General features: G+C 58.6%; 1 protein-coding gene across 1 annotated transcript in view; it reads right to left on the reverse strand.

Annotated features, from left to right (window-relative positions):
* Positions 1–16,676, reverse strand: part of TMEM255B (transmembrane protein 255B) — a 30,860-nt gene that overhangs the window by 9,134 nt on the left and 5,050 nt on the right. The window contains exons 3-4 of the mRNA XM_044380190.3: positions 13,904–13,966; positions 4,165–4,254 (exon numbers count right to left, since the gene is read on the reverse strand). Of these exons, the coding sequence (XP_044236125.3) occupies positions 4,165–4,254; positions 13,904–13,966 (153 nt within the window). The remainder of the gene's footprint in view (positions 1–4,164; positions 4,255–13,903; positions 13,967–16,676) is intronic.

Consider the following 16,676-nt stretch of genomic DNA (forward strand, 5'->3'; position numbering starts at 1 on the left):
TCACCACTTCTCACGAAAACCCAGCCATTTCTGGCTCTGTAGTTAACAGAGGAAAAAGAGGGTCTCATGAAACCCTCTGACCAGACTGTGGGTTCCCAAAAGTCCACATCTCGTTTCAGCTGGAAGAACAGGGTCTGCCCGGGAAAGGGTGGTCTTCCTCGATTTGGCAGACCCTGAAAGGCACACGACTCTAGGTCACCCTCAACCGCACCCTGGGAGAAGAGCGTCACCCCATTGCAAGTAGGAACGGGTCCGAGCCCACAGCTGGCACCTGGGTTTCTCTGACTGAAAAGCCTGCACCTTTTTATCCGAACTTCCCCGGACTCCCTAGTCGGTGGCCCTCTCGGCATGGGCTCCGGGCGGCGGTGTGCCGCTTGCTGGCCACCCGGCTGAGTCCAGGCTGCCTCTTCCGACGGCTCCGTGCCTGAGGCAGGAAGGCTAAGGCCAAGCGGGTCCTCCCTGCAGGAAAACTGTCTCAGGGAAACAGACACCCTCGGACGCCCCGTCTCACAGGACATGCGGAGACGAAGTTTCCCTGGCCTCGACCTCAGGTGGGAACGTGCCGCCCGCCGTCAATGTCAATGCTGAAGAGAGTCCTTCCTTGGGAAGGGGGCAAGTCCTGCGTGGTGGGGTGACTCAGGTGAGCCAGGGTCCCCCAGCTGGGAGCCATGGCTCAGACGGCTCACTCCCAGATTTCCACTTCATTTGCATTTATGGTTAAGCATTTGCCTCTGTGTCTCGGTGTCACGTGCAGACGTGTTTGAAGGTGCGTGTGGGGCGGTGATGCTGACGACACATTCCCGTTCTCACGCAGGCCGGTGACTTGAGTCATTGCTTGCCATGATTCGACATCTCACCGCTGTCAGACCTTTCTCTCGTGCTGCGGGACTCCGGGCCTGTCCCCGCGTGGGGTGAGTGCAGGTCTCCTGCCGGCAGGGTGGGTCACAGGACCAGGCGACGGCCTCTGAGGACTGCCCGTCCTTGCCCGCACGACGGGAGCCTCCAGAATGCCGAGGGGGCGCTCACAGCACAGCCGGCTCACCACAGTTTCTTCTCAGAATGTGTCAAGTGTGCACTTTTAGAAGGAAAAGAACACACACGTTGAGAAGGGCACATCTACACTCAGAAGCTTTCCACACACATGCTCTGAGGCCTCAAGGATGGCGGTGCCCGGCTCAGTGGGCAGAGAGGCCCGCTGACCCGCGAAGGTCCGTGGACCGGACTGCTGGGCCCCAGTGGAAAGGGTGTCCTTCCACCCACCCAGGCTCTGCTCAAAGACCCCCCCCGAAAAGCCTGCCTGCCCTCCGCCCCACGAGGGACACTGTTCTCCACCGCGTCAGCCGCGACCACCCCATCCTGGCACCCTCGGGGCCTGAGCGGAATGAACACCGCCGCCCCCTCCCCGGCCCGCTGACACTCAAGAGAAACCATCATTCACCCTTTCTACAGTAGGGTGACACTCCGAACAGGGCTCCCTAATCCAGGAGACGCTTCCCGGGACCAGAGTGACCAGCTGGCCCCAAAGCGCGGCCAGGCCAGACACAGCTCACCACCCCGTCTGCCTGCGGCGGAGCCCCCGCGGGAGGAGTACAGGCTTGTCCACGACGGGCTTGTCGCTGAGCGGACGGGCAGGAGACTGAGGCGGCTAACTTCTGGGAAGCCGGTTTCCCGCACCCGGGGGACTGTCTACTCAGCTTGGCGGGAAAGTGAGAATGTTAGCGACTAGCTCATTCTGACAAGCGTCATCAGGAATTTCCCTGAGGGGCTGGGCTCGGTCTCTGCTGGGAGAGGAATGGCTTTGTGCAGCAGACACGCGGCCTGGAGCTCTAGCAGTGCTGTTCTCACCCAGTCCCCGGCGGCCCCACACCAGGCTTCACACGGGGCCTCACGGGGTCTTGCGGGGTCGCACACGCACCCCGTCTGCCGACCTCCAGGTCCGTCCGCTAACACCGCACCCGCACGGACATCCGTCCCGGGCGCTCCTCCAGAGCGGCACCCTGAGGGCGCACGGGGGGGGGGGGTTCTCTTTAGAAGGCCCTGGAATAAGCACCCCCAGCCAGCATGGTCTGAGCCCCGAGACCTTGCTGTTCCACCTCTGTGCCCGGCTCGGGGAGCCCTCGGTCAGGCTCCAGATGGGAAATCAGATTCGGATCAAAGGACACGCTTTCTGTTCTAACCAAGGGAAATGCCCCAGAACCACGAGAGCAAATACTGGCCGGGGACTCGTAGCTCAAACGATCTTTCCAAAAATAAAAACTGAGAAACAGAAGTGTGCGACAAAGTCTAGAGAAACACGGAAAACGTGCTAGTAACGTAAATACGTGAAAACAATGAACACCGAGAGGGACAGCCATGGGACTCTGGCTGGGTTCCGGCCTCTGCCGCTTCCAGGCACCAGCTGGCCGGCACGGCTCGGGGCAGCACGGGAGCCCTGCAGGCGCCCGGCCACCCCACAGGCCAGGGCTCTCCTGGGAGGCTCTTCCTCACCTGCATCTGTCGGCAGAGGCCACATGACACAGAAGCGGAGGAGGGGTCGCCTCCCCCACCCCCAGGGGCTTGGCTCGGCCCTGGGAACCCGAGGCAGTACCCACGGTTGGTACCAATTTCCCAGTCCGTGTGGGCTGCTGCCACGAAGGTACCATGAACTGGGGTTAGTGAGCAACAGACATGTGTTCCTGGTGGTCCGGCAGCTGGAAGTCCAAGGTCGGGGGCCGCCAGATCCGGCATCTCGTGGGAAGCCAGCTCTGGGCTCAGGGACAGCGTGGCTGAACCACGGCAAGGTTTCAACAAGAGGATTTGTGGGCACAGAGCATTCCGTGGGAGGTGCCCCCCGACGCCGTTGCTGAGCGGTGTGCTCGCTGGCGAACTCGGAGGCCACGGGGCAGCAGGGACACGCTGTCCATTTGCTCCCGGCCCAGCGCTCCTCAGGCTGCAGGCGTCTGTCACGGGGTCTCAGGAAACAACCAGCAGCTGCTGTCCTTTAGCAGGACAGGACGCTGGGGAGGTCGCCACGGCTCACCCGGCACACAGCATAGGCCGAGCCAACACCGGCCCCTCCGGCTCTTATGTCCAGCATCCAAGGTCAAAGGCAGCCACACATGACGGGCATCTTGTTTCAGAATAAATGTGGGCCAAGGACGGGTCAGAAACAAGAGCCATTTCCTGACATCACAGTAAAGCTTTTCTAAACATACAAAAAATTTTTTAAATATCCTACCTAATTTGACCATGGATGTTACATTTGCTTTGACTGGTCGCCTTGACCGATTGTAGCGGACGTCAATACCTTTATGCTCGTCATCCTCGTCACTCTCATTTCTCCTTCACTTGGAACCCGCTTGCCGCAACAACACGAGCCAGCGCTCTGAGCCGTGGCCACGGGAGAGCCGCGGTTCCACAGCGCGGGGCTGGGGCGGCTCCACCGCGAGGGCCCACGGAGGCACGCGTCATCTCGGGTTCACACCGTGAGATGAGACAGAGATAAAGGGTCTCCCAGCGACAGCGTCAGCGAGAAAACGCCGTCACAAGCTCCCAAGACGCGAATTTGACCTAAGTGCTCGGGCAGAGGGTTCAGAGCCGTGAGCCAGGAAAGTCACGCAGGAAGCCGAGCATTCGGATGCAGCCAGATGCCGATGCTGGTGCCTGTGCGTGTCGGCGTGCACGTGTGCACGCAAGTGTGTGTCTGCGTGTCAGTGTACATGCATGCCCACGAGTGTGTGCACTGCGTGTGCCCACGTGTGTGCTGAGTGTGTGCGTGCACTGGTATGTATGCGAGTGTGTGCACGTGCGTGTGTGTGCTCAGCGTGTACATGCAGATGAACGTGTGCCTGTGCCCATGAGTGTGCACACAGTATGCACGCGTGTGCACGTGCGTGTGCGTGCCTGTACACGTGTGATGCACACAGGTGTGTGAGTGTACCGTGTGTGCATGTGAGTTGTCCGAATGTGACTGTGCATGTGCACACGTGTGCGTGGGTGTGCACGTGTGCTGGGCCAGTTTTGCAGGGAATGAGGAAAAGCCAGGGGAGAGACAGCATTTGGCAAACGGTGGAGAGAGGAACCGGGAAGGTCAGGGAGCTCAATTCTGCAAAACGAGTTTTGTTTGTGTAGATGTTTTTAAACCCCCGCCAGCAACGAGAACCAAATGGAGGAGAAGGAACTCACTATGTGCCGAGCTGCGAACACGCCGTCCACAATGGCACAGCAGAAGGCCGCCGCCACGCCGAAGCTGATGAACACGATGGCCGCGACCAGCTGGGGCAGAGGGCAGAGAAGCGAGTGGGCGTTACGTGCTCCCGACACCCGTCCTCCCAACACAAACCGTGCAAAACCCCCTTGCTACCCGGGCTCGAGGCCTCTCCCCCGCCCCCCCCGCCCCAACTCAGCCGCCCCGGGCGGGCTGCGTTCCTGCTGGGCCTTCCACACTGCAGACTGGGGGCTTCTGACCCCCGGGGCCTCCGCAGGCCCCGTGAATAAGCGGATTATTAAACAGTCTGCAGTTTCCTGCTATTGCAAACTCTGCGACAAAGACCCTGCATGTGTTCTGTGTACAAACCTGGCTTTCTGTGTGGGAATCTCTGCAGGGCGGGCCCTGGAGCCCACAGGACCCCACACGTTAAGCAGGACACGTCTGGGTCTCTGCACCTTAGCGTCAGAAAGTGCCACATTGTCCCGTAAAGAGGCTCTGCCGGTTTTTACTCCATCTAGCGCCCATCTCCTTAGACCCAAAACATGCTTCCTATTAATAATTAGATGTTTACACGCTGCCGTCTGATGGGCAAAACAGGCTCGTCAGTATTTACAGCCGCATTTCTATTAGGTTAAGAAATTTTCTTGCATTTATTGGACATTTCTTTAAATTTTTAAAACTTTTTTTGTGAAATAATTTTAAATGTACCAAAACAAGTAGCAAAATTCCCCTATGTCATCCCCTGAGATTCCCTGCGTGTTAACACCATGAAAACCGCAGCCACAACTTCTTGCCTGGAACCCTCTGTAGCAGAAGCCCCCGCCCGCATGACCCACAACATGTGTATTTATTTACTGGGTCCGGGACGCTGCATACAGCAACTTGGCACAGCAAACTGCAACCAGGACACGGTGCTGGTGAGCAGCTGTCTGGGTCTCCAGTCTTGGAAACGTGCTCCAGACTGTTTCCCCGGTTGTCCAGGTTGGTTTCCCCGTGTTTGAGCTGCTTCTGACAGCAGTCAGGCTCACCGGCTACTGTTCCAAGGGGCCCGCTCCCTCTCCATCCTTGTTAACCTGAATTATTTATTTGTTCAGCAAAGCACAGGGAGCTCGTATGAAATGCCACCTGCTTGACACTCCAGGGGACAGAGTGGGCCGGGCTCTCTGGCTCACCCTGGACCCCCGCCCAGCCAGTGCCCAGTGGAAACTGTCCCCTGACTTCACAAGTCAGCGTTTTGCCCAGGTCCTTGGGGGCCCCTGAACTGGGACTGTCTGGTCCTCAGTTTCCCCCTCTGGAGACAGAGGTGCTGGCCCCAACCATTCTTGCATTGAATAGAATCTTCCAGAGCGCCTCCTTGGAGCCTGCCTCTCTGGGGCCGGGGGCCCATGTGACAAAGCCAACAGAGGTCCTCGGCTCTTCCGCACGGTTGTTCAGACAACAAAGAACAATCATCCCGTGGCACGTGGCAGTTCCCAAACCAACTGTTCCAAAAACAGCTCAGGCGCGTTGACTCCGCCACAACCAGACTGTCGGCGCGCGGGAGGGAATCACGCCCAGCAGGCGCCCACGGAGGGCCGTGGCACTGGGAGGGGCCGCCCACCCACCGCGCTGACCGTGGAGGTGGCCAAAGGCACAAGCGCTTCCTTCATTCTGGTGGGGACGGAGAAGCCACATGGCTTCGTTCTCGGGAAGCTTCTGCACACGGTGGAAGGATCAGGACGGGAAGAGTCACGGGAACGTCGTCTGCAGAAATTACGGGATCAAGCTGCCCTGTGTTTGTATTGCCGTTGTGAGAAATGCATTAAAACATCTATAAAAGATTCAGCCGGCAGTTTTTCAAAATAAATAAACGAATGAATGAAAATCCTGCATGTAATTAGACTGCTGAGCCCTCGAGCTTCCCCTGCTGACTGTTCTGTCGGCCCCAGAGCTGTGTGGCTTGGCCTCGCCCGGCTCAGGCCTTTCGGGAGGAAATGCTGAGCCCCTCCTACTGGCCCGAACCCCACGGCGGCACCACACTGCTTAGCATCAGGCCCCATCATGCCACCTGCTCCCGGGAGCAGCCTCATAGCCCATAGGGAAGGGCCCTGTCTGCAGAGGGGCCACCATGTCCGCTGGGGCTCGTCCTGGCCAGAGGAGCTGAAGCACATGAACAGAACCACCCTGGAGTACAGAGTCCGTTAGCTCACGTGTCCCTCCCAGGTGGGGCCCTCCCGGGACGGCCGGACGCCCTGCAACTTCAGGAGGTCAGAATGCAGCCCCGCGCCCCTCCGCCAGGCCTCCCAAGCAGCCCGTGGTCTCAGGAAGGGGGGCAGACTCTCTGGCACGAATCCAACGTGAGGGAGAGCCCCCTCCTCCGGCGAACACCCCCGAGCACCTGCTTTGTCTCAGACGCCATGCTCACGCCGGCCCACCGTGCTCTAGATCCCCTGGCACCCTGGGCGGCGGACAGGCCTCACCACCCACGGCATGAACTCTCTTTCCGTGGCACCCCCCACTTCTATGTCCGCCTCCCTTGTCCCCAGCCACCTCCCCGGGCCACTTCTGGTGTCCTCAAGGAGCAGGACTGTCCCCAGTGATGGCTCTGCTAGAGCCCGGTGGGGCCTGGGGCAGCCTGGCTATCAGGCCCTCGTCAGAAGTGGGGGTCCCCCGCCCTGTGCGTTGTGCACCCACACCCCGGCTCAGGTGCTGGCCAGGATATCCGCCAAGCGCTTGCCACTTGCCTGAGAAGCTTCTAGAAGTCGCCCTGCCCCTGATGTGCTGACGGCCTGCTACTTCTCTCACCACGAGTGTGCAAGCAGGGCGTTGTCAGGACCTGCTGCCCCAGCGAGCTCATCGTGCACGGACTCGACGGCCCTCAGAGAAGGCCACACTCCACGTCCTGGCCACGCGATCAGCTCTGACCCAGCAGTGGCCAAGAGACCTCCCGTGACACCTCCATCCGATTTCACCCAGAATGTGGGCAGTACCCTCTGCCGTTGCCCGGCTGCCCGCAGCTCTCTCCACCTACAGACATGCTCTGGTTTGATCTTATGCAAACTGTCCCACCACTTGAACGTTCTCATCAGCTTTCGACAGACCCTGCATTTCTGCCCACCACCCTCGAAAAGTAAAGTTCAGTGCTAGCATCACGCTCCACACTGCGTGGGGCTGCTGCACACGCGCACTCAGCGTGGAGGCCATGAGCCCACAAGGACGGACGTAACCGCTGGGCGCGGAGGCCATGAGCCCACAAGGACAGGGGTAACAGGCCTCACCGCCCAGTCCCCCCTCCCGGGATGAGGGGAAGGGCACCTTCAGATCTCCACTGGGCTTACAGAGTTCACATTGCAACAGGGAAGCCAGATTAAAAACCGAATACCGATAGATAAGGTCATGTTGATAACGCAGGAAAGAGAGAAAAATGTGGGTGAAAGCTTGTCACCTGGTGGGAACACTGACACCTGGTGGACAGGCCTCTTGTCTGGGGCATTAGACACACCCAGTGACTCAGGGTCACCAAAGGGGTCTGGGTCTTACTGGGAAGGTGGTGCTCTCAGGAGGGTCTGTGAAGACCTGCCCTGGGGCTTGAGAGCCCTCTGGCTGCAGGGGGTGGACGGGGGCAGGTGGAAAGGGGACAGTTAACTCCTGGGGACGATGACTCAGGTAAGTGATGACCAGGTGGGAACTGATGCAGAGCAAGGGGCTGGTCTGCCGGTGGTACCTGGAGGGGACACGGGAGAGGCAGAGCGGTCAGGCCACAGGCCTCGGGAGAGACATCAGCACTGGTGGAGGGGGCGTTAATCAAAACAGGCGGGTGGAGGGAGGCCCCCAGCACAGGTGGAGGGGCTCAGTCTGCAGCCCAGGGGCATCGCGTGGACAAGGCTGGCGGGGATGCCGTCAAGGAGATCACCAGGCCCTCACCAGGGATCCCGCGGGCGGTCCCGACACCCCGAAGCAGGGGGCCAGGACTCTCGGGCCATCCCTCACCAGGTGTCCCTCAGTCCCCTTTGTACCATCTGCCCCCGGCTGTGATTGGGGTCCTTTGCCGGGGGACACTGAGGGCTCTGAGCCTCACTCTGATGTGATCGCCACACAGACCACCCTGCCTCCCCCCACAACCCCAGGCTGGAGTCCGTGTGTCTTCCCTCCACACTCCCGCCATCCCCAGCTTCTGCTCCCCAACCACAAGGATGGGGCTAGAAATTAATCACGGGTGGAAAAATGGAAAACCCACACGTCCGTGGAAACCAAGCAGCACAACAGACAACAGGTCACAGAAGACGTCAGCAGGGAGGCCGCACCCCGGGTGGAGGTGAACGGGATGACATGAGAGCCTAAGGGGGCCCCGTTCAGGGGAGCGGCTGCAGCTTGGTGGGTCTCACCCCTGTAAACACACCGATAAAGCCGAGGGATCTCCGATCAACCTCCAAACGCCCTAAAGAACCGGAAAAAAAGAGCAAACTAAACCCAAACCAGCAGAGAAAAGGGAAGGACGAAGGTTAACGCGGAGATAAGAGACCCCGGGGAAGAGAAGTAAAGACAACCCGCGCTCCTGGAGGCTGGTTCTTCGAAACACCAACAAAGCTGACAAGTCTGTAGCTGAACTCAGAGAACAGGAGAGAAAAACCAGATGACTGAAGTCAGGGATGGATTTAGGAACATTATTATCAACTTGACAGAAATTAAAAGGATTATAAGAAGAGGCTGTGAGCCCTTGTGCCCCAACAAACGTGAGCACGGAGATGAACCAATTCCTCGGAAACACGAATCACCAACACAGACTCGTGAAGAAACAGTGGATTCCCACAAACCCACATAAGGTAAGACTGATTCAGTAACCAAAACCCCCAAACACAGGACCAGACGGCTTCCCTGGCAGTGTGCAGGGAGAGACATGAGCGGGTCTGCAGACGGGGGCCGAGGTGAGACCAAGGGGACCCTCGGTGGAGCGCCCCCCGCCCCCCGCAGCTGCAGGGACAGCGCCCAGGCCCACACTGCCACAGGGGATGAGGCCACACGGGTGAGCTCACATTTCGACCTCCCCGTCCCAGCCTTGGGACAGGTCCTTCTGGGCCTCCCCTGTCTCGAATGCCGCTCCCTGTCCTCCCCAAAGTCCCTCCCAGGCGCCCTGTGCGGGGCTCCCTACACATGTGCTGCAGGAGACCAGAGCCCGCCCGGTGCCCAGCCCGCCGTGCACAGGGTATTGCACGTCTGTGTGTGTGTGTGTGTGTGTGTCTCACACGTACAGAGGCAGACTGGCAGTTCGCACTCTGCTCTCGGCCCCTGGCGTCTCCCGCCTGCCTCTGGGGCCGCCTGGACGCTGAGCTGGTAGTGAAACTGACAACTCGTGCATCCGTCTGGGTGAGGAGAAGCCAGTAACTCCCCATTAATAGAAAAATGTGGAAAGCTGACTCACTGGGCCTTCTTAGGCCATCACAGGAGACTGACATAGAGATGGGCAGAGATAAGCGTGAAGCCACCTGTAGTAGTCGGATTCTACCCCGTAAATTTTAACAGAGTGAACTATTTACAGATGAAATGGTACTATGTCTGGTATTTGCTTCAAAATAACATGGCAACAGAAGAAACGGGTGGGAGGTAAGCCGGCCGTGAGGTTCATCGGTCCCCTGCCTATTTCTGAGGGTGCTTAAGTTTTCCATCAGAGGAAATTAAAAAGAAATCAAGACAGAAGAAAACATTCTTACATATCTGGACACCCTGGAAGTGCATTCTCTCCGTTTGCTGTTTACTGACGTGTGAAGCAACCCCAATGTCCTGACGCCTGGGTGCTGAAGAACGGTGTCTGACAGCGGCTACCATTGCCGGACAGCCGCTCGAGGCCAGCGCGGTGCTGGGTGCCCTCACACAGGTGCTCCCAGCAGCCCTGGAGATGAGGAAACCGAGGTCCAAAAGGGTCGAGTGAGTTTCCCGAGATCACATCGCTGCTCGCAGGGGAATATAGGCTTCAGTCTCCATCAACGTTAAGTAAAATGTTAGTGAATACATTCATCCCACAAAGTTAGCCTGGAGAGCACCTTCCTGACAAGAACTGAGACAGTGCAGGAGTCACAGACAGCTCCTGTCTGAAGGCTCTGGCCTGGCACACAGGGAAGCCTGCAGGCGGGCCGGGCCGCACATTGTCTCCTCTCACTAGAGCCTCCAAACCAGACCTCCAGCATCCAGATTGGAAAGGAAGAAGCACAACTATCTCTGTTTGCAGGTGACATGATCTTATGGGTGCAGAATCTTAAAGAATCCACTGAAGACTATCAGAACAAAAGAATGAGTTCAACAGATCCACAGGATACAAGATCAACACAGAAAAATCTATTGCCTTTTTCACACATGCAATGGACAATCCAAAAATGAAGTCAGGGAGACAATTCCATTCATAGTGCCCTCCAAAAGAATAAAATACTTAGGAATAAACTTAGCAGGAGAAGCACACCACAGAGTCAACACCACAAAATATCACTGAGGGAAATGAAAGTAGGTCTAGAAAACATAGCAACACATCCCATGTTCATGGGTCAGGATACGTCACATCGCCAAGCCAACAACACCCTCTAAACGGACTCATAGATGGAACAGAACCCCCAACAGAATCCCAGCTCACCTCACTGCAGAAATTGACAAGCTGATTCGAAAATGCATATGAAATTGCAAAGACAGAGAATAACCAGAACAATCCTGAAAAAGAGGAATGAAGTGAGAAGACTCGTGTTGATTTCAGAACTCACACAGAGCAACAGTAATTGAGACACTATGCGCGGACACAAAGACAGACCTGTGGTCGAAAAGGACAGAACTGAGAGCCCCAGAGCAGACGCACACATGTGTGGCTAAGTGGCGCCCAACCAGGGCATCGAGACCATTCCGTGGGGAAAAGCCTGACCTCCCACCAAGTGAGGGGCCACATGGAGAAGATGGAATGTGGACCCTACCTCACACAAACATTCACTCAAAATGGACCGAAGACTTACACGTAAGTGATGAAACTCAGAGAACAGAGGGGTGAATCTTCATGACCTTGGAGCTGGCGTGGGGTTCTTAGAAATGGCACCAAAGGGGGCGCCTGGGAGGCACAGTCCGTTAAGCATCTGACTCTTGGTTTCAGCTCAGGTCCTGATCTTCCCAGTTGGGAGATCGAGTCCTGCGTCAGGCTCCGCGCTCAGCACACAGTCTGCTGGAGATTCTCTCTGCCTCTCCCTCTGCCCCCCCACTCATGCTCTCACTCTCGCTCTCTCTCAAATAAATAAATAAATAAATCTTTAAAAAAAGAGAGAGAGAAAGAAATGGCACCAACAGCAGGAACAACAAAAGAGACAATGCACAAATTGGTCTTCATTGAAACTGTAAACGTCTGGGCCTCAAAGGGCTGCCGTCAAGAAGGTGAAGAAAGCCCAGAGACAGGAGAGGGTATTTGCAAGTCATGACTCTGACGAAGGGCTCGGCTGGGGACTGTGTAAAGGACTCTGACAAGTCAGGGATGCAAAGATCAGTTACCCAACTTGAAAATCCGCAGAGGATTTAAACGGACATTTGTCTACAAAAAGAGACGGAAAAGACCAATAAGCCCATGAAGAGAAGCCCAAGGTCACTAGTGATCAAAGAAACGACGAGATTCGTGTCACGCCCCCAGACATGAGCACGAGCGGTGGCCGGCTTGGAGACGCTGGGAACCCAGCGCGGCTGTAGTCTGCGGCTCTGCCAGAGACTGCCGTAGGACTCGGCAGCCCATCCCAGCAACAGAAACCTGTGTCTTCCAATGTCGATAGCGGAACTGTGCGTGAACGCCCAAGGTGGCAACGACCCCAGTGACCGTCTCCGATGAATGATACACAAACAGCGGCCCATCCATTCGCCAGAACTCGACTTGGCCATAAAACAATGGCGTCCCGAACTGGGCCACAGCGTGGGCGAACCAGAGTGACAGTAGCCAGGCACACCACAGTCCAGACCCAAAGTCGATCAGCGGTCACCTGGGGCTGGAAATGGGCATGGAGACCCGAGGGCTGACTGCACAGGTTTCTGGCTGAAAGGATGGAAACATTCTCAAATTGGCTATGGTGATGGTTGCACATACCCGTTTTATGCTAAAAGTCACTGAATTTTATGCATTAAGTGGGTGAATTATATCCCAATAACGCTTCTTTAAAAGGGGGAAAGAAATAGGTGTCCGTGGACCCGAGTGGGTCTGCACCGCCCGCGAGGGTGCCGGCCTGCCGCCCACCGGGCACGTGGCCTATCCCCCCGCATCACAGGCTGCTCTGCCCCCCCTCCCCGGGGGAAATCGCGTAGAGAAGCATGTCGGGAGGCTGTGAATGCCACAGCCGCCTGGGCAGGAAGGGAGAGCGGAGAGGCGGGAGCCTCGGGGGACAGAGGCCCGGGGAATTGGAGAGTGGGGTTCTCCCCATGCAGCTGCAGCTGGGAGCCCTCTCTCCACGCTTCGTGCCTTACCGCCTTCATGCAGCTTTAAATCACTGACCTCCGCCGGGACAGTTACATTTTAATGTGGTCAAGCATGGAAGGAAATCGGTTTCTCCCACTGAAGATCCTTAAATATGGCTCAGCTGAGGGCCCGGAAGGAGCTCTGTAAGAATCTTTAAAGGCACCCCCTCCAGGGCGTCCTCGGGGCAGATGCAGGAGCAAGGGCTGCTTCTGTTTCCCAAGTGCTGCCCCCACCTCCCTCCTGCAAGAGCCTCCGGGAAGAGGGGGCCTTCAGGAGCCGAGTGTGAGGAGGGTGAAGAGGGTGGGTCCCGCGCAGAAGCCCCGGGTCCTCTGTCCACCTCTTTACGGCCAGCGGCCCAGAGCAGGTGCCCACCCTGCCAACACTTGGGACAAAACACTTGTCTCTGCCAGAACCGAAACCTTTGACCTGCTCCTTCCCCGGCCCCATCTCAGGACCTGCCCCTCACTCAGCCAGGCACCTTCTGCCCCAGGGGCCATCTTCTCAGTGTGAGGTGTGACAGTGGCCCCCACAGCCAAGCCACAGACCTTCGCTGTCAGCCGGGCAAGGGGGACCCGTGGGGTCATGTACTGCAGCCCCTCGCACACAGTGAAATCCCGGGGCGAGTGGCTGCAAACGTGGGAATAACGCAGGGTGAGAGCCCGAGAGGCTGGAGCTGGAGACCAGTCCGAAACGGCCGAGTGTCTCCAAATCCCCTCTGAAAACCTCTCAGAATTCAACACTCACCGTCACCATGAATTGGAAAATTAACTGACTCTTCTTGGAGCTCCATCCCCAAAACAGTGCATCAGCAAACAGATGCCAAATTGAAATCATTAATAAAGATACCACGTTCGGAAAACTGATCGAGGCTGGCCTTCATACACCCAGTGTGTGCATTTCCTCACTGTAAAGCCCAGGGAGCCACGGGTCCCCTGCTTTCCCATCCACTTCCCCTCTCTCCTCAGCTTGGGAGAGCCTAACCCCCAACCCACCCCCACACCCTAAACTTTTCTTCCTGTGCCTCAACTTCAGCTGCGAGGTTGTAGGACACACCCTACGATCCTAGAAGCCAGCCTCACTTAGACTAATTGTGAAGGGCACCCACTAAGCCCCAGGTCCAGAGTTGTGCAGTGCACAGACTGGGGAACCTGGGCCCTGATCCTAGGTTGCTGGACTGGAGTGGGGGGCTCTCCTAGGAACACCAGCTGTAGCTGTAACACACTGTTGAGGGACAACACTCTTACGACTCCGCATTTGAAAGAAACAATGTGCATTCTCACCATTTGCCTTCTATTCTCCACCAGGTTGATGCCAATAATTCCTAAGAAAGCTCCGAAGCCCAGCTGGATGGAAGGAAAAACAAGGGAGAAAGCACTCCGGTTAGCATCCCTGAGGCTTAATGCTGGCCTTTAACATCGAATAATGCACCGGACATTCCCACGCTTAAAAGCATTTTAAAGGGACAAGGCCGGCCAGTTCCCCCTCCGCCTACCACCTTACCCACCAGTGGCAGACAAGCTCATACCCATTTGGGTGGGCTCCTCGGGCTCGATCAAAGCCAGTGATTGGAATAGAAGTTGCAGAAACGTGGCCCGTCTCAACCTCCGTGTTCCAATATTTAACTCTTGATCACAGAAGAGGGTATCATGCGCCCCTCTCCTCCGGCACGGAGGGACAGCACCTTCCCGGTACTCAGAGCACTCACAGCCCATCTTCTCCACCTGCTCGTCAGGTGAGGGGCCACCTGACGTTTCTCCTGGACCAGTCTGAAGGCCGAGTCAGAGGATGGCTCCTCGGGTGAGATATTGGGGAACCAGGACCAAGGTTACTTGGAAGAAGAGTTGCCAGTGGCCCACGGATGTGGCTGATGCCAATCACAGGTGAGCTTTGGATTCAGGTCACCTTGGGGAGGGGAGGAGAGGTAGGAAGGAGGCTCCAGCAGTGGGAGGACGCCGAGGGGGGTCTTCCTGTCCTCAAGGAAGCCTCAGCTCCCGCCCCCGAGCTGCTGGAGAAATGTATCCTGACTGTGCTCGCCTCAAAACGAGGGATCCAGGGCAGGGCACCGGGACCCTCCACTGAGTGTGTCCCCCTGGCGGGAGACTCTGTGCAGTAACGTCTGTCAGCTCGACCGGCGCCCCGGGAAGACGCTGCACGCGGCACGTGGCTCGCGGCAGGGGCAGGGGGGCGCCGCCCACGGGTCGGGCTTCCGTCGGAGTCTGGGGTGCTGACCCTCTGGCCCCGCGGCGGGGGCTCAGGGCCACAGCGTCACACTCAGTGCACCGCAAGTCAGACCCGCTGTGGCTACAGAACCCTCGTCTGTGGAGATGGACTCGCGAGCACAGGCGACGTTTTCACCGATAACTGAAGAATTCTCAAGGAGGAAAGATGAACGTTTCCTTCTTGTGCAGCTTCAAAATAGCACCGCCAGCTCCTCAGTTCCAAAGCCTCAGAAGCCCACTCCCCTTAAACGTATGAGAACGTGTCTGTGCGGCTGCAACGACTCCCACCCTCGATCAACAGCTGGAGGCACTCGAACCCCCAGCCCCGGCTTCCTCCCCAGCGCGCCCTCCGTCATGTCCGCAGACGCCGCATTCCCACGCAGGTGACTCCCCAGCGCGCCCTCCGTCGTGTGCGCAGACGCCGCATTCCCACGCAGGTGACTTCCCAGCGCGCCCTCCGTCGTGTGCGCGGACACCGCATTCCCACGCAGGTGACTCCCCAGCGCGCCCTCCGTCCTGTCCGCAGACGCCGCATTCTCACGCAGGTGACTCCCCAGCGCGCCCTCCGTCGTGTGCGCAGACGCCGCATTCCCACGCAGGTGACTCCCCAGCGCGCCCTCCGTCGTGTGCGCAGACGCCGTATTCCCACGCAGGTGACTCCCCAGCGCGCCCTCCGTCGTGTGCGCAGACGCCACATTCCCACGCAGGTGACTTCCCAGCGCGCCCTCCCTCGTGTGCGCAGACGCCGCATTCCCACGCAGGTGACTCCCCAGCGCGCCCTCCGTCCTGTCCGCAGACGCCGCATTCTCACGCAGGTGACTTCCCAGCGCGCCCTCCGTCGTGTGCGCAGACGCCGCATTCCCACGCAGGTGACTCCCCAGCGCGCCCTCCGTCCTGTCCGCAGACGCCGCATTCTCACGCAGGTGACTCCCCAGCGCGCCCTCCGTCGTGTCCGCAGATGCCGCATTCCCACGCAGGTGACTCCCCAGCGCGCCCTCCGTCGTGTGCGCAGACGCCGCTTTCCCACGCAGGTGACTCCCCAGCGCGCCCTCCGTCGTGTGCGCAGACGCCCCATTCCCACGCAGGTGACTTCCCAGCGCGCCCTCCGTCGTGTGCGCAGACGCCGCATTCCCACGCAGGTGACTCCCCAGCGCGCTCTCCGTCGTGTGCGCAGACGCCGCATTCCCACGCAGGTGACTTCCCAGCGCGCCCTCCGTCGTGTGCGCAGACGCCGCATTCCCACGCAGGTGACTTCCCAGCGTGCCCTCCGTCGTGTGCGCAGACGCCGCATTCCCACGCAGGTGACTCCCCAGCGCGCCCTCCGTCCTGTCCGCAGACGCCGCATTCTCACGCAGGTGACTTCCCAGCGCGCCCTCCGTCGTGTGCGCAGACGCCGCATTCCCACGCAGGTGACTCCCCAGCGCGCCCTCCGTCCTGTCCGCAGACGCCGCATTCTCACGCAGGTGACTCCCCAGCGCGCCCTCCGTCGTGTCCGTAGACGCCGCATTCCCACGCAGGTGACTCCCCAGCGCGCCCTCCGTCGTGTGCGCAGACGCCGCATTCCCACGCAGGTGACTCCCCAGCGCGCCCTCCGTCGTGTGCGCAGACGCCGCATTCCCACGCAGGTGACTCCCCAGCGCGCTCTCCGTCGTGTGCGCAGACGCTGCATTCTCACGCAGGTGACTTTCACCCATTTCCTTGTGCATCTCATCGGACCTCCGCAGCTCACCTTCTGAACCGGCGGACTGACGCGGGGCCCACCTGGCCTGCTCCCCGAACCTGGCTCCCTCAGAGCAGATGCCCTGGACACCTCGACGCCGTGTCGGGGGTCCCC

Source organism: Ursus arctos, unplaced genomic scaffold (assembly GCF_023065955.2).
Source record: "Ursus arctos isolate Adak ecotype North America unplaced genomic scaffold, UrsArc2.0 scaffold_10, whole genome shotgun sequence".
Classification (NCBI taxonomy): Eukaryota; Metazoa; Chordata; class Mammalia; order Carnivora; family Ursidae; genus Ursus; species Ursus arctos.